Below are 18,642 nucleotides of genomic sequence, written 5' to 3'. Positions count from 1 at the left end.
GACTTTGCCTCTTGCAGCTTGTCATGCACAAGGCTAACAGCTCCAGTGCCTTCCCCTGGGAAGGGGAGACATAAGGGCACCCATCTCACTAACAAAGGTTGGATTGTTACTCATCTTAACAACACGGAGGGCCAAGGTCTCATTAATTAGCAGTGACATTTACAACAGAGGCCACGAGATATGAGCGGTATGAAGATGGATGGATTCCAATAGGATTTGGGAGAAAAAAAGGGCTTTGGGGGATGGTTGGGGTTTTTTTCTGAGTTCTCATTGTAGAGACTATTGACATTTGAAATGCCTTTTACATTACAATAGTAAAAATTGCAATCAGTCTTTTGCAATGTATCTAAATTGCAAGGTGCTGTATACTGCTGGAATGAAAAAGGGACCCTTGGACTGACCGGTCTCCAGTCACTGGACTTGTACATGGACCTGCTTCTATTCATGACCCTTTTCTATATGACAATGCCAACAGCAGAAACAACAGGTCACAGATCAGGAGGTGTTTGGCTACAAGGGTCTGGTTTAGCTTTAGTTCAGAGGATTTAAAAAAAAAATGCAAAAGTCCACCAATTGTGTGCTTCTACTGAAGCAGGGTCAAGCTCATGATAAAATAAAACCACCTGCTTTTTCAGACTTTCATCCAAAACCAGAATAAACCTATTTTGATGCTCTTATGGACTTGGCTCCTTCCACTGTCTTTCATGTGCTCCAGTTGACATTATCAGGCATTCAGAATCCTTGGATGAGATCCTCAGGCATCGACCAGTGGGATTAAAATAAAGATCAGTGTAAAACAAAAGCATTGGTTGTTCTTTTGTATGCTTTCTGATTTTTGAGCCATTAGGTCATATTCCTTTTATACCTTGCAGCTTTTCTCTGTAACAGAGAAGTACATAAAATTGAGGGGGAGTTAAACAAAAGCTAGGATTCTCATGTAATCCCTTCAGTCCGGCAGCTGGGGCTTTAGGAAAAAAATCAGTTATCACGAGAGCTAGAAAAGCTGCTTCTATTCATGACTCTTTTCTATATGACAATGCCAACAGCAGAAACAACTGCTCTGCTTCCAAGCACTAAGTAACCCCATTTCTCACCTTCATCCCTGCTGTGTTGCTGATCCCTAGGAAAGGGTCTTCAGAATTCAACAGAGCAACACAAATCTGGTTCTGGAGAGGTAATTCACTGGCAGTGACCCCAGGGCAGGGGAAGCTCAGCAGAAGGGGAGCAGATCCTGTACTTGATCCCAGCCCCGAAGCAGATCCTCCACCACCACCTCAATCGCCACCTCTTCTCCAGCGTGAAGATGGGAGGGTCACACTCATGCTGACCTCTGGGGTCTCCTTCCCTCTCCCCTTCCTAACCTGTAGATTCAAAACTCACCGAGACATGGGCGTGTGCTGTTAGGGTAGAGGGCAGAAGGGTTAACATCCGCAATCCGCATTCCCGGAGAGGTGGGAGGACTCGACAAGTGCCACCAGTGGACAGGGACAACACCCTCCCTTTATTTAAAACCTTATTTAAACCAAGTCAATAAACCCCATTACCAATACTGCAGTTTTCCAAAGCACAATGTAGAAAACACTAACAAGCGCTACGATCCTCCAGACAGCTTTCCCCTCGCCTTTTGCCATCCTGCTCATCATGATGTCTGGGGCTGTAAAAAGGGACAGCACAAGAGCATGTCTCTCATTCTGATCTGCTTCTGTGTTTATAACCATTGCTTATCTAATGACACTTAAGAAATGTTACCAAGGAGACTATTTGCATCCTGCACAATGTTGCTAAAGCAACACTACTAAATTAGATACAGCGCTCTTAGCTTTCACCTACTGCATTTGCATTGCTATTACAATGAAATAGTCACAGGCTTAAACTATATTTGGGTCATTCACTCATCCAAACACCTGAAAATAGTCCAATGGCAGCAGCTACGGGGTTCCCCCTTAAATCTAGCACATCTAGGTCTCCATCTCTTACATGTATTTCTAGCTCACCTGTCAATGTGACCTGCAGACAAAGCAAGCCATCTTTTCTTTCATAGTATAACCTTCCTTCACAGGATGTGCTTTCCCTATAGGTTTCACTTTTATTTGAATACTTTTGAGATTTTAATTGTCATAAATAATTACAGCATCATCTTATTTGGTGGAGCACGGCAGAAGGCAATTTGTAAGTAGCATTAATTTTTGAGACACAAGATGGCTCAGAAGCACTGGAAATGCAAGAACTTGCCTGAAGTTTATGGGTCAGCTGTTCATCCTCACCCTGAGTCTTGGTTCAGATGTAAAAAGTCAACATTCAGGGGCTTCAAGATGGCCCATGGAAAGATTAAAAGGCTAATTAACGACCAATAGGGTAAAACACTCATTAAGGAGGTGATAAGATAATAAAATCAAAATAATTTAAAACTACTAAGAATGATAAACAAGCTATAAACAAAAATAAAGGCCAGGGGCTATTTTAGGTGAAGTTACAGGATAAATTAAACAAAGAAGCACAAAAAGCTACTGGTAGGAGGGAAAGTGAGCAAAAGGAACCAAAAGGTGTGTTTGCAATGGTTTCCAAGGCAAATAACAGCTTCTCTAGAGTTTGGACATTTGTCAATATGCTAAAAAACACACTTCAAATTGAAATAACACCACCCCATGTTAATGTAGAAATATGGACAACCGTCAGGAACTTCACAGCAAATATTAGTGTTGCATAACGATATATTATATGCAATTGTACATATACAATAAATATAATTTAATTGTATTCTTCATTATACCAAGCAATGTCACAAGCAAAGACACTGGGCTCTCTGAACTCAGTATTCTGGTGCAAATGTATTATCCCCACAGCTTTATATTCTGACAGTCTGAGCAGTACACTTTGGACAACCACACATAAAAATAAAATACCATCCTACTAATACCTAGCTGGAACTCTCCATCACTATTCAATATGTTTATTCCAAAAATAACTCCTGCTTTTAACACTTTCAAATTTAACAGATAAACTCAGGCAAGGACATAAATACTTGGCATCTGTCACTGAATTCAATCAGCTCCCTGTATCAGAGCAAAAGCACCCTGTTCCAGCTCTGCTTCAGTACATAATATGGTTTGGGCGCCTCTTATTAATAAATCCTTACTTTAGCCCAGAAGCACTACTAAAATGCACACCTGGGAGCATTTTACTGTATATAAAACCTCTGTTCCAACAGCAAATGTGATCTGCCTGCAGAATCGAATCACAAGAAGGTAACTCTCCTTCCTGCTCAATAGCCTACAGCACAAGAAAGCCCATGTCCAGAAAGAATTTCACCTGCCAGCACTTGTAATTGCTTAGGCCTGGGAATTCAAGCTGAAATACCAGAATCTGGGCTGGTAAAGAATTTGCTAGCAGTTCTGGGCCCCGGTTCAGCCAGGCAGGGTCAGGGATGTCCTTTGGCTCTTGTGCTTTTAGCAATATTTAAGGATGTTTTTCAGAGGGCTGCAAGAGAGAGAGGTGCCCGAGTGGGTTGGTGGTAGCTGAACGCCATCGCCTCCTCTCACAGGGATGCTGCTGATGCTTTGCCGAACAGGGAGGGGGTGACGTGGGTAGATGGAGGTGAACGCCTGCTCAGCGGCATCGATGGACTGGGAATACAGGGGGAAGCCCTCAAGTCCTAGCATTTCCCTAGGAGGTAAAACTGGATCCCAAGCCTGGATCACATGAACTCCATGGGAATTGACGGATGTAGGACTACTGTGTTGAACAGACGAAATTGAGTCTTTCTGTGCTGAATTGTTGTGCAAAATATAAATAAATCATTTTACCTCCCTAGATATCAGCCTATTTTAGGAAAAGGGGATGGCACCAGCTCTTTCCTGTCTCCCTGCAACAGCTGCAGTGAGACCCAGTTCCTCAAGTTTTGTCATTGCTTTAGCTCCTCCATGAGAAGGTGTGATAAAGGCACAGAAGAGGATTTCTGTAGTTGACCGTGCCTGGAGAGCATGTGTGTGCCCACCACCATGCTCCGCTGAGCTGCCTGGATGTGTGCCGACATGGTGCTGTGGAGAGCCTCCTCCAAGCCATGTGGTAGGGAAGCCACAGCAGGTGAGCAGTGCTGGGGTTTGAACAAACACTCAAAGTCTTCCTAACTCCCCTCATATAGCAAAAAGAGGATGGATCAAGTCTCACGGGTCTTCAGATCTAAACAGCCATACTCCTTCATGCCTCCTCCCATGGCCGCCACAAGAAAACTTCATGAAGGTTTAGAAAGCGATCTGCAGTCTTCTGTGGGAAAGGGTTATTCATGTCCACGCACAAAGTCTGCAGAAGGTCGTTTTTAGCTGCCCCTGCTCAAGGGAAGCTTTCCCAGGACTCAGCCCTCCTTGTTGACTTCAGGTGCCCCATGTGGAACGGGTGGGAAGGGCTCCAAGGAAGGATCAGAAACAAGGACTTGCATCACCAGCAAGGCAGAAAGAGTGGAGGAGAGGAGGTGCCATCCTTGCCACCAGCCAACTCCTTCTTCTCCCATGGGAAATATGATCAAAAGGAAAAAGAGGTGCTAGCTATGCCTCTGTGAAATTTTCTAAGGACCTTCTGTTTGTTTTGGATCAGGTCCTAGACCCACGTGGGCACAGCCCATACTGTATGATGTGTCTGGGTTATTTATTAGCAAAAGGATTCCCTCTGCAATCAAGCACGCAGAGCACCGTATTAAAACATGCCCCACTCCATATCTGACCCAATGGAGTTGGCATGAAGAAGTTCTCACCACACCCTGAGAAATGCCACTGGACTGCGAATTATCATTACTTCCCTCGTCTCAGTTCCTACATGGCCTTATCTGAACTATGTCATAAATCTTCCAGGTTTTATCTGAACCCTCCTCCTCCTATTGACATTCTGTACTTGTGAATAATGTTGTCTCCATATGAATTACAAGGGGCACAGCAATAATACTCCAGCAGAAGCAAGGCAAGCAGAAGGAAAATAGCTAAAAGCTACACTGAACTGTTGTCCTACTTGTAATCTTCTGTCATATTCTGACTTGGAAGATTAGATAACAAGACTATTTATAGCAGCATTGCTGGGTCTGCATCACAAAACCTTTATTGTAAGACCACAGCAAGTATGAAATCTTAATTTTGCCTGCCACTTCCCTGTGTCACAGCATCATTTGAAGCAAAGCAATTTTTCTTTCGCAGTGTGGTTATTAATAATGAATGTAGCATTAACATTTCAAATTGGGAGTTTACCTTCAGTCTCTGTTCCCACCCATCACTCGATAATTTTGACTCCAGGGCTCCGTGTTGGACTGACAACTGGAGACTTGAGAATATCTGCTCAGCCACCAAACACACAGAGCATGGGCAACAGCAACCAGAGCTCCATTCATTGCTGCGGGTCCCACCTGCAGGACTTCCCTGTTTGAAGCCTCAAGCTGCTTTTTAATCTCTCTGCTAAGTCCTCCAGTGCATGCCAATAGGGTCTGAGAACAACTGCCCAAAGGAAGCACACTGAACACCAGGTGATCTCCACGGGCCATGGGGCATCCAGCAGATGGTGAGAACTTTCTGCCACAACTAATGCAGGGCAGATTTCAAGTGGAGGAGCAAAGCGCTCAGCTGTCAGTACTTATCACTTGGCATCTCAACTCCAAACTTTTAAAAACAAAAGGTATTCATGGATTTATATAAGGAGAACTTTTTGCATCTTTGTTGTATTTTAAGCCTGTTAAGGGATGTAATTGTTGAAGGGTTGTACCGTTAAAACAGGTACACTAAATGATATACAGAGATGGGAGTGCGAATCTAGAAATCCATTACTAACATCAGAGGTTACCCAGGTCCCTTATAATGTGTTCGCTGTGTTTTTTAATTAAAAAAGTATATTATTTCAATTACTTCTCCTCTTTATTTGCTGACATGCTGCAACATTATCAGTGACGCACATTTTCTCTTTTCCATTTTCTGTCACATCTATTCAAGTGACTCACTCACATAATACACAGGTTCTGTTTGCAACATTTACAGTTATTTGCATCCTGTCTTCTACAGTCACTCAATATTTCTATGGGAAACTATCTCTGTCTTTCCTACCTAGTAAATACTTGTTAAGTGCAAAAAACTGGCATTCATCATGGACAAAAATGATCCTGCAAGAGAGATAGATAGATATTTAAAAATGCAACTGCATTAGTTGCTCAAATAAAAGAAATCCCAAGTAATACCAATACAATTAAATGCTATATTAAACAGGTATCCCTTAAGGAGGAGACCTGAACTAACCCTTCTGATGAAGAGTTGGAATCTGGATGGTAAATAAGATCCGGATCTATGGCTGCTTGACTTATCTGGCAAAAGCCTGCCCAGTAGCAAGTTAAGACTCTAACACTACTCTTTGCATTGTTGTTGATGAGCAGCAGAGCACATAACACAGTCACGTCTCCATCCAAGTAGCAGTTAAAGGGAAATCAAGCAGAGCTTATGCCTAACAGAGGATAAAAGATGATCAGTGGGGTTTTTAAATTGTATGTTGACACATGGGAAGTCAGTGTAAATTAGAATGAATCAAGCATAACATGGTTACGTTTCTCCTGACTGGGTCAAGGTGTGAGCAATGGCTTTCAAGTAGCGTGAAGCCAGAGGGATATCCACACAGGGGCTGCTTGCAAAGACTTTCATGCTCCCATTCAGCTCTCCAAGTAAGAAACCAATACCCCAAATGTGCCCCTGATTAATTCCACTGGGACAAAGGATCCCAGATTTCCACCTCTGCTCAGCATCCCATGGTCCCTTGTCTCTTCAGAAGCTAGGCTCCTTCTTTGCTGCCCCACTGGCTAATTACTGACACTGGCACTGGCCAATTACAGAGCTTCCCAGCTATTGCTTTGCTGAAAGGACTGTAATGCAATTGGAAGATAACTTGGGAGCTACTGATCTTCTCAAGTCCTGATGCTAGCTATAGGGTGTGTTCTGGCCCTATGATAAAAATGAGATCAACAGTCGATAGGGAATCCCTGCATATGCCCGTGCACACGTGTGTAAGCCCACACATGCAGGAACATCTGGAAGTGTCAGTGTTACCAGTGTGAAACCCAAATACTGAATACAAAGGTAGAAAGAGAGTAAGAAGACTCCGTAACCAATGCCAGTACTTTAGAATTTATTTTGTCTAAAATTTTATTACTGGCTCTTCCAAATAATGTTTACATTAAGGGTTTTTTTCCAAAGTAAAAAACCTGCATGGTATTTTATCACTGAGGCTGGCTGAGAACTATTAACATTTACTTTTCAGAGTTTTGCATAAAATAGCCCTCAGGTTTAACCTGACAGTTTTCTGAAAGCTGATAATCCTTCCCTATGCTTCAGCAAAGAGTTGAACTGAGGTGGACTAATAGAGATTTGTATAAACATAATGCCACCATGGCATCCTCCGCCCTGTAATTCTAAAATACAATCCTATTTTAATCCTGTAACTGGAAGGCCAAATAACCAGTAGCATAAACATGAACTAGAATCTTATATACAATATGTTTTTATCAGCTAGAGATCCCCAAGAATGAATGGAGATTAAAATCTACCCCACCCTCAATTTTAACCACATAGTTGCATCAACCAAGACCTTAGTATGGGTAAGTATCCAAGTGCCTGCCCTCCTCCCCAGGTACACAGCTAGCAATACCTTAGTTAGCTGGGTTAAAAGGTAGCTTGGGTTCATGTATACATATCACAGTCACAGCAGAAACTTTAACCATTGCCAGACCCTAAGTTTCAGTTAAAATTCAGCTCCTGCCCCTAAAACTACTTTGGGATTTGTCAGTTTGCAGCACAGCGCTGAGCACCTGCACAGTGCTGTGATTGAAGTTAATCTTAGATCAACCGTTTCTCGATAGAGACAATATGGAAACACAGGCATTGCAGACCCCAGTCCTCAGGACAGTTCAGAATTGGATTGCTCAGATGTCCTAAAATTTCAAGGCAGACCAAGTCAGAGCACACATGGATCCCCAGCTTGAAATAAGTAGCCACCATGAAAGTACGCATCGTAAGTAAAACAACATGTACTTATATACTTGCCATGGGCAACAATTTCTGTGATGCAGAAGTAGCTGGTTCCTGCAATTATCCTAGCAGCAGTAGGTAACAACAGCTGCCAAATCCAAAATCTTCCCAGCCTCTGCATTAGAAGCCTTCCCAGATACCGGGACATCCAGAAAAGCTGCTATTTCAATAGTCTAGGACACAAAATGAAGTGGGGGTTCCTAAGGCCCCTGTCACTTGGGAGGTCAATGTAAGCAAAGAGAACCTGCTTTCTTTTACTCCAAAAGAGCCCACAAATGCAAAAGCACCTTTATTTAACAAAACCACGGGGCACAGGAGACACAGCCTCATCCAAGAAAGCTGTGATGGGAGCTTGCACAGCATCACAATCCCTACTGTCTCCCAAATAAAGCCTAGATGTTCTGTGCCTGACTTCGAGGCTGCCATGGCAATGAACACCCAAGCAGGGACATTCATGAAAAAGAGGATGGATCCAGTTAAAGATCAGCCAACATCAGAGCAGGTTCTATCCCTCCATCCATCACCACAATGTCTGAAACAACCCAGCTCCACCTTGCACTGGTGTGGAGAAGTTTCAAGTTCTCATGTCAGTGTTATCCTTATCAGCTGAACAAGGGTAGCCTTAGGAAGATGCCCTTGGCAAGTCCATATGAGCAGGGTGAATGTGTGGTCTTTGTATGCAGCAAACTTCAAAGGGTTCCTCTTTCATGACCTCCTTCAATCTCCCATAAAACTGGACCCATTTTAGCATCCACAACATCCACTATTAAGGAGCTCTACAGAGCTACAAGCCACTGCAAACAGCTGCAACCTCCTTTTGTTCAAAAGGACCTGGAATCTATCAACTTCATTTGATGTTCTCCTAGTTCTTGTACTGAAAGAGAAAGTGAAGAGTGGAGCTCTGCCCCTTCTCTACATGACAGTCATTTCCCACCCCAGTTGGCCATTTTTCCAGAGGTAGGATTCCTACTTTATTCAATCATTCCTTATATGAAATTAATTCAGACCTTTGACTGTCCTTGTTGCCCTGCTCTGAACCTTTTCCAATTCTCCTGTATCTTTTTCAAGGTGGTGGAAGGGGAAGAACCAGAACTACACACAATATTCAGATTTACACAACAATCTAATCATGGCCTCTCTTTTGTTCTGTTCTTCTTCCCTTACAATTTCTAGTATTTCCTTTGCTTTTTTAAATTGCTCCTGAGCCTTGGACTACCGTTTTCAGCTCAACCACCTCACTGATGTTTTGGTTCTTACTGGTTTTCAAAAGTAGCCTTTCCTGCCCTTGAGAAATACTGAGCACCACCTGCTGGCAAAGCACCACACGATTTCCTGGGAAATTTCTGACAAGCTGCAGCATTACCTGCTCCACCAACAGGCTTCAACACCTTATGAAAAGGATGATAGGAATGGAAAAGTAAGATCAATAAATTGCTGTGTTTGGAGCACTGAGCAATTTTAGGCAGTTTAAATGCAATAAAACAAAGTTCAATAGCTTGGGAAAAAATCTGGTGCTTAGGAGAAGGACATACAACCCTGAGAACCTCAGCCAGGAAAAACTTTATACCTACAGCCCAGACACACTGACAGGTCAGAGGGAAACATGCACGATCCAGGACAGAATGAAAGCAGAAGGGCAGGAAGCAGGAGGCATCCTTCAAAGCCTTGAATGATGAAACTTCTGAATCTCTAAGGCTGGAAGAAAATGAAATAGTACTTCAAATAAGAACCAATTATGACAGCAATGGGAGCTGATGTCATCTCACAGCATCACTATTGGCATCCCCCCCCAGTGCACTGCTTGTACCCCAACTTCTAATCCCCATGATCATCAGCTGCTGACGCCCTTTTACTCCCCACTTAGTTTTATCTAGCAAGTGCACAAAATGGAGCTGGCAGCAGGATAGTCTTTCCTGTCAACAACATACAATTACTGAAATGCCTACACCAGCCAGATTACTATCTTCTGCATGTATTTCAGAGGCTCATAAAATACCAGTGAAAGGAGAAAAAAGTCTGACATATTTATGCATCAGTGGGACATACAAAATTTGGAACAGCAACTGCAAAATATATAATCATAACTGGTATCCCCCGTGGGCCAGGAAAAGCAGCAAAGCCCCTGCCTCCTTGGTGAAGTGCTGCACAACAGGCTGTGTTTCTGGGGGCTTGCAGCCAGAAAGGCAGTCACACCCTTCAGTAAAGCGCTGCTGACTCTGACATCATGTTTCCCAGCACAAGAAGGGACTAAGAAGAATTGTCCTGCAAAGGTGCCAGCCTTCAAAGGAGACATAAACCCCAAATCATCCCACAGAGTTCACTCAGACATGTAAGAGCTATCTTTATGAATGAGCAGTAAGTACTGGGGACCATGGTAGCACCCAGCACAACATGACTCAGATCTCCACGGGAGCCTCCAGATGCCACTGTAATACAAATAATAAAGAATAACCCATGAGTAATCAGCCGCTGCTGAAAAGAGGATCTCTGACTAGCTCGGGCTGTCTCTGTAATACAGCTCATGCATTCTTCTGCATAAATATCATAGGTGCCTTAACCCGTGAGAAAACCAACAGGAAGAAATCCTACTCGCTGACACTCACCATGGAAAGCTGCCTTTCAAGGCAACAGGGGGCTCAGGAAAGAGCAGCAAACCTGAGTAGGAGGCTGGAGGAAAGGATTTAAGAGAGAAGACAGTAATACTTCTTAGCTTTTACAGTCTAATATTGATCTGCTGTCCACAGAAATGGCTAAGCCCTCTTGAAGCTGAGGACACGAAGACAAGTGAGGATAAAGAGCCGCTTGCCCATGGAGCGTGGGAGATGGCATTCAGGTGCCGTGCCTCACCTCTGACCTAAGGGCTAGCAAAAACTGCATTTCTAGCATCCTGGCCCAGGAAATCTGGGAACTACACAACAGCCCTAACAGGGTACACAGCCTGCACATCACAGCAGGAAGAGTTAAACACATCCAGCAAGGCTGAGCAGTAGCTAAGGAAGGAATGCAACAGCCACAGAGATTTGGAAGATACAACACTAGGCAAGGAGGGTAATTTACCAAGCTACACCAGGATTAAAAAGGAGAATTAAGAGAGGAGATTGAATAGACTATCTTGGAAGAGCCCTGGGGAAGGGAGATGGGTTGAACTGAGGATGCATGTCTTCAGAAATAATAGAAGTCTCCTTGGTTGGAACAGTTTGAGCCAGACTGCCCTGGCACTAGTAAATAAACAGTACACAGAACCACTGATGCAAAGGTTGATCTTTTTAATCTCAGAATCCAGGAGATTAGATATGGTTGGGGTTTTCCCACTCGGTTCCACCCCAAACAGCCATACACACCTTGTTTGATAGTTATCGCAAATCATCTTTCAGAGACAGTGGACAGCAAATATTGCCTGGAGTTTATCGTTAACGAGATTGTTACCAAATAATCATAATCTTTTGTTTGGCATTAGGGAATTACACAGTGGATCACCGTCCATCACCCCAGAGAAACAGAGACATCTGGGTTATGGGAAGGGAAATACTCACAGAAATGCTGAAAATAATCTCAACCCAACCTCCTCATCATGGTATCATCAAGTGACAACCTCCTTCCAACCACTGGCCATGACTTTAAGATTAATAGCCACATCAGGACCATGGCATCTGATCAGCTGTAATCCTGGTGGACTTGTGTTTCCACTGACTTTAGTTTTCATTGTCTCCAAACCGGTCACTGTCTGCAGGCACAAGTATGACACCAAAATCTGGATTAACAATCCAGGCATGACATACTGCTTTGGAATAGGTAATTCCAAATTGCTCCTGTTTCTGGTGAACAGCAATGTGAAATCCGTTTACAAAGGGCTGGACACATCAGATTTTAAAGTACTGTCCTACTCTGAAAGCAACTCTAAGATCATCAGCCCGGGGTTCCAGGTTTACTGTTGCAGGCACCTTCAGTAAAGACCTGCCTATTTCAGCTACCCGGTTTTAAAACTGCAGCTGAAGTCTGAGAATCAAGTTGGGTGCTTTTCTTCTTATGCACCAACATCAAAAGCAAAGCAAGTATTCTGCCAGCCCTGCCAGTCTTCAACAGTATTTCTGTGTCATGCCTTCAATACCACCAAAAGTATCACACGGTCTTCAGAAGATTTGCTTAACTAAAGGTGACCATTTTTAGCAGGACTAACAGAAAGGTATAAAAATTTTCAATACATGTGGGCAACAGCTCGATGATACACGGAGGTCTTATTTCTTACATAGCAGAGATGAACTTGTAAGGTTCAGGGACTGACTTCAGAGTCTCCAGACCACCTTGGGAAACTTAATGCAATCATAGCTTCTTTAGCAAGAATGAGCCTAAATCACCCCTGGCACCAGAATAGGAAGAGGCCATCACAGAAGGACAGTACTAGATGGTGGCCAAATTATTGAAGTTCGGTGTCTCTAACACTGAGCCAGACACTGAGGGAAGAACAACTGGGGACCTTCAATTAAGATACACTTTACAAAATGTTAAATGGCAGATATGTAACAAAACTGTGTGACATTCATGCTTTTGCTGCTATGCCTCCAGACCATTTCACAGGAACCTGTCAGATGCAATCACACTTGTTTATTTTGCATTTAAATGTAGGACTTGAGGCAGTCCGGTTTCAAAAAAAAAAGACAGAAAAGGCACATATTGTCCCTGGCAGTGGCTTGGTTTTTACGAAAAAGGCAATGCCATGTTAACTGTTTCCTCCAAATCAAAATTATTTCAGTGCTGTGCTACACTACAGTCTTGAGAACGTTTCTTCTTGCTGCCTCAGCACAGGTAGAAATTTAATTAAAATGGAAATTAAAGGAAGAAAGAAAGAAACAAAGTGCCATTAACACACATCCCATACCCCCCCAAAATCAGGTGATTCATACAGAACACCTTCAAAATCTCAAGTAAGCCACTGATAACGGATTAAGTGGCAGTGTCCCTTCTGGCTCCAGTTTATAAATTCTTATCTGTTTAAGGTTGCTCCAGACAGATTTCCAGCTGACAGCATGATTCTTAAGAGATAAATCCTCCCTGGCAGTTTACAATTGCATACCAACTACTACAGCATCGTGTGTGCCTTCATGTTTGCATTGATAGAGGATGATGGTTCACCGTTTAGAATTCAGCATCCCCCTCCTTGCAAGTCTAATTTTAAGCACAGCCTTTGTCTGGGCTGAGTTTCTGACTGACTTTGTCCATGACGGAGCAGTAAACATTCATAACGTCTCCTTGCATGGCCAGCAAAAAAGCCATGATATAATCACCTTCAGTTCACATAACTGTTCCGAATCATCCAAGTACAGGGGAAGGGAACAGAGAGGTGTAATGAAAGAATAATGCAAGTATCAGAAAATCCTTCAGTATAACAACCAGTTGCCCAGCTCATCATTAACCATTTCCACTCCCCTAGACCATGCCAAAGAAGTATCCAAAAGCTCAGTAAAAATGAGGGTGAACAGCAACACCTCTATTTTCCACACTGGTGGCTGCAAATCCTGCAAGACACTGGGGAAGCTGCAACAAGTTTTGATCATCTGAAATGGCTATAGGAGCAGCATCTTCCCTCACTCCCAGCTCACAGAGAGATGTCTGACATCCTCTCCCCCATCATTCAGTACCTTTGGCTGTGAAAATGTGCTTAGCGAACAGATATCCAGCTCGCACTGGACACATACGGTGTGTACTGCTGTGCAAAGAAATCCCTTTCAAGAATGATGGGTTATTTTCCGCTACCACCCTCCCAGCCTACAGCAAAAGGGGGCAAAAAAGGGCAGGGACAGAGGAGACCTTGGGCAGTCACTCCTGCTCACCTTACAGAAGTCATCCCCATCCAATTTGGTGCCGAGAGTGCCCCAGGATTTCAGGAAAGGAATTTCATCCTCATGAGGAGCAGAATAACCACATAAGCTAGACAAGGAGACCCAAATATCCCCGCCCTCCTCCAAACAGGACCAACAGTCCCATGCACACAGACACATTCCTGGAGCACCCAGAAAAGATGCCAAAGCAAAGCTTTCGTTCACGGAGAAACACTTGGGGACTCTTTGGTGGTCTGACTCCTCTGACATGTTGTCCCTTGCTTTCCTGGGGTGCCACTGCCTGGGGAGACCTGTGCACTGATCAGCCACCCATGGGGCACTGCCAGGGAAGGAGCAGCAGGGTTGGGAGCAGGGCAGGAGAGGCCAAAGCACCAAAGAGCATGAGGTGCCAGGCATGGGCCATCCCACCCCAGGGTGCCCAGGGAGCCCAGCCTGTCCGGAGGTGCCTGAGGTGCTCAGGGAACCCAACCTGCCCGGAGTGTGCAGGGAGCCCAGCCTGTCCCAAGATGCCCGGGGTACCTGTCCTGCGTGGGGTGCTCAGGGTGTCCTGAGTGCCCAGGGAGCTCATCTTAATTTGGGGTCCCTGTGGTGCCCAGGGTTTGTGTCCTGTCTGGGTGCCCATCCCTCCTGGGGGTGCCCAGAGCACCCAGCTCGCTCCGGGCTGCATTGCTGCTTCGGGTGCCCCTGGGTACCGCGGGTGCCCGTCGTGCCGGGGGTGCTTGGGTGCTGGGGGTGCCCATCGTGCCGGGGGTGCCGGCCGAGCCGTACCTTTGAGGTGGTGGTGGCGGGCGCGGTGCAGGCGGCCCTGGCCGCCGCGGGGCAGCGCGGGGATGCTGGAGAAGCGGCTCCCCATGGCGGCATCCGAGACGGGCCGGGCGGTCTCTCCCCGGGGGCGGTGGTGGTGGTGGCGGCGGTGGCGGGGGGGGCAGCGCTCCGCCGGCGCCTCCCGCTCTCACTCGGACGCCGAGAGCCCCGCTCCTGCCCGCCGCCCGCCGGGCCCTATGCCCGCGGTGCCGCCGCCCTCCGCGGGGCCGCGCTGGCTCCGTTCGGCTCCGCCGCGGCTCGGTAACGGCGGGGCGGGGCGGCGGCACCGCGGCCCCCCCGCGCTCCCCGTCGCCATGGAGACAGTTGTTCCGCCTTGGGGGGGGGGCAACGCCGCCGCGCGCCGTCCAGATGTGCCACCGCTGGCGCGACAGGTGGGGGCACGCGGGACCCTATCCCGACCTTCTCCAGCTCCGGCCCGGGCACACGGACCGGGGCCCCGCGGGGAGGGCGGAGGCACCGCCCCGTCCTGGCTCCCCAGGGTCTCGGCAGCGACCCCCGCCAGCCTCCCCCCGGAGCACCGGGCGGCTCCGGGCTCCCCTGAAATCAGAAGGACGCCCAGAACATCACAGCCCGAGGGGCAGCCGCAGGGTCAGGGACATTATCCCCCCGCTCCCCAGTCCAGGAGGAGCAGCGCACCTCCGCCTCCCTGGGACGGTGCTAGGCTGGACCTCCCTCACACCTGCTGCCCTTAAACCCGCTTCCTCAGGGCCAGCCCAGCACCCTCCCAGCCAGAAAATTTGCGGCTGACCCCAGAATTCAGGCCCCTCAAAGAAGCTGCATCATGCATGATCAGCCACCCAAGCAGACAGGCTGTGCTGGGATGCAACTGTCCTAAAGCAATTAGGATTCTCACAGATGCAAATATGTCAGAGCAGCACTCAGGGGAAGGCAAAGCAGATGTGCAAGCAGTCCTGGGGCAGGTGGATGAGAAAGGAGATAGTCAGAGGGGTGAGCGGGTCCCTTACTGGTCCCCAGCAAGGTGGGTGTGTGCCTGCACCCACCGCTTTCCTCGACCCAGTGGCTCAAAGCAGTGAGGAGCTCCAGACAAGCTCAGGGAAGCGGGGTAGGGTAGGAATTGGGTGAAGGGAAACACTTCACTGGCAGGTCCCCTATGAAGGGTCAGAAGCTTGTCCTGGGGAAATGCTAGCATGGGGCACTGCCTGCACACGTGGCTTCTGAAAGCTGCTGTGATATAAACATATTCCACATGAACTGGGACGGCCCTGCGTGGTTGGAGCCCTCTGTGGAGAGATGAGCCTCTGCACAGCTGCACCTTCACGAGCATCCGTTCTGCAGACACAGACTCACTCACCTGCACAAGCCATGCCCTTGCCTGCTGTGAGAGAGAAGGTTCTGTATTAATACCACACCTGTCCACTGCCAGACATGGGAGTCCTCTCCGTCTTGCCCACTCTGGAGCCACCCAGGCCAGTGAGTTGTTCCACAAAAGCAGCCTCATCCTCACCCAAGCATCACCTCAGCCATACAGGTATTTCTGCTCTGACGAGCACAACCCAGGACCTGGAAGAGTTCAGCTGGTACCACATGAAAATAAATCCACACCTGGTGCTGGTCTAGTGCATATTTACATTACCTTTTTCTTTAGAGAGAACTGTAGGTTCTGGAGACACACATATTTGCAAGCTTCATCTGGAGTTTCAGTGAATGCTGAAGACTGAGGGCAGCTTCAGTTCAGCTATGTCAGGGCTATAAAATGACTTTTTTCTTTCTTCTGTTGAACAAAAATTTAATGTTCAGTTTCCTTCCAAAAGGTTATTTTGTCCATCTACCCATCCACCTTCACCCTCTCTTCTCCCTCCTCCTAGTAAACATAAGAGAAGTCCTTCTGGTCGGGGACCACAGATGAACATTTTCACCTTAAAAACAGTTACTGCCACAATTTCCCCACCCAGAGAGCCAAAAGACCCACTGTTCTCTGAAACCACTCAAGTACGTAACTTTCAGAGGAGAAGGGGAAGCCTTCTGAGGTTAAATAATAAGACTTGATAAGAAACATTGAAAATCCATGACCAAAATCTGATGCTGAAATCAAGATGAGGATTTCTTTAGTGCATGTGATGCAAGAGACCAGGCTGAGGAACCTTTACCATCCTGACCAGCCATAGATTGCAATATGGGTGAGATGTCCACCCAAAGGATGCTTTCGCATCCTTTCTCATTCTCTCAGAAGCTAAAAGGGATGACCGTGCTGCTCTGACTGCCACCATGGTAGCGAGGCGCTTGAACTCCTCGTGCTCAAACACAAGCCTCTCTATGTTCAGTGCTGCCTGTGTATTGGATGCTCCTCTGGCCCCATGGTAAGTCCACCAGCTGCCTCCACAGGCAGGAAGCTTGTGAGCAGAGGTGGGACAGAGATTAAGTGTGACTGAGTCTCATCTTCCTTTATATCCTTTGTGAACATTGTATTTCCAGCCAGCTCATTACAGTGAGCCCACAAAGAAACATGGCACTGGAATGGCCCTTAGATGAGCAACTCCAGCTCCTTGTCATACAATACCTTCGACGCTGCTGAACCTAATTGTCTGCAACCAACAAAAAAATCCATGTTTTTTCTCAGTTCCTTTTCTCTAATCTCTCTCTGTGCTTGTCCTTGAATTGTAAGAGGTCTTGAGTAAGGACTGTCACTTTTCTGGGAAACTTCATGTTTTACGTGGCAGAAAGAGGTGTCATCATAAGGCAAATTACAATGAAAAGAGGCATCTTTCCATTGTATAAAAGTGATCTTGAAAAAGGAAAGGTACTATAGTTTTGAAGGCATAGAGGACATCCATATAATAGCACAGGAAACATTTCTGTGCAGTCATCCACTAAATTACAGGCACTCACGCATGCATCATGCATGCTACTAACTATGCCTCGTGTGACAGCTCACTGCGTGGTGGACCCGCTCCCGGAAGGACCAAGTGCCTTCTGCTTCTACCAAATCCACTGAGTTTTAGACACAATACACCAATTTAAACTTGGTACCATAATGTGAATGTTAAATGATACTTCGCATGGCTGACAGATTATGTGCTCAACCAACTCCCTTTTCACCTTGGAGAACTGAGGTAAAGCATAGTTACATCAGTGAAAGGAGGAAGCCATATAGATCTGCCTTAGCAACATGTTCTGCTGCTGTGAGGGATGGACTTCACTTTGCCCAACACCACAGCCTGCAGTTAACACCGTGGGGAGGAATGCAAAACAGAACCAGGGTTTTGCTGTGATCGTATCTTGGTTCACTTTATCAAAAAGTCTTTGAATTTGCTCCTGACACTTGTAGGAGAAGGAGTGAGAAGGAGGGGCTGCCTTGCTGTCCTTGCCAACTTATGTCAGCTCTTCCCGCAGAAAATGTTGAGCAGGGTGAGAAATATGCTCTGTGATCACAGGGGCCCTCGACAGACAAAACAGGATCATCCTGGTTCTGGGTTTTTGCCTTTTTCCTGTGCTGCAGCAACAGGGAACATTGAAACAGCTTGCCAAAACTGCAGGGCTTTCATGCCAGTAAGTCAGGATGTTAATTGTTTTTTAATATTAGTGATATTAATTGAATTGGTGAATTAGAGACATGCAATTTCTTGGTATCAATCCTGTCAGGTAGTGGGGGGTCTGGTGGAGAGAGGATGCTGTGTGATAGAGGAGGATGAGCTTGCACTGAGTTATAATTCCCCTCCACCTTCTGTATTTGCGCATGGGCAGCTGACCACCATATTTGTAATTTGTGCTGAGAAGTCAACGGAGACAATGCAGTCAGTCCATGAACTTTATCTAAAATGAGCGTCAGCTCCAGAAAAGATCCTAACATCACAATTATCATTATGAACAAACACAAGGAGAAAGCCACTGCACAGACACATCTGCTCGTGGAACATCATCTACTGCCTTAAGTCACAACACCACCCATGAATTCTCTACCCAAAAGCCAGGTGCCAGGATGA

The 18,642-nt window shown here is 46.1% G+C and overlaps 1 protein-coding gene across 2 annotated transcripts in view; it reads right to left on the bottom strand.

Moving 5' to 3' along the window:
• Nucleotides 1-14,729, bottom strand: part of NEURL1 (neuralized E3 ubiquitin protein ligase 1) — a 160,962-nt gene extending 146,233 nt beyond the window's left edge. For both annotated transcript variants that reach the window (XM_068399661.1, XM_068399663.1), the window contains exon 1: nucleotides 14,645-14,729. In XM_068399661.1, coding sequence (XP_068255762.1) covers nucleotides 14,645-14,729 — 85 coding nt within the window. The remainder of the gene's footprint in view (nucleotides 1-14,644) is intronic.
• Between the last annotated feature and the right edge of the window lie 3,913 nt (nucleotides 14,730-18,642).

Source organism: Nyctibius grandis, chromosome 4 (genome assembly GCF_013368605.1).
Source record: "Nyctibius grandis isolate bNycGra1 chromosome 4, bNycGra1.pri, whole genome shotgun sequence".
In the NCBI taxonomy this organism is placed as follows: Eukaryota; Metazoa; Chordata; class Aves; order Nyctibiiformes; family Nyctibiidae; genus Nyctibius; species Nyctibius grandis.
This window is presented reverse-complemented; position numbering and strand designations above follow the sequence as displayed.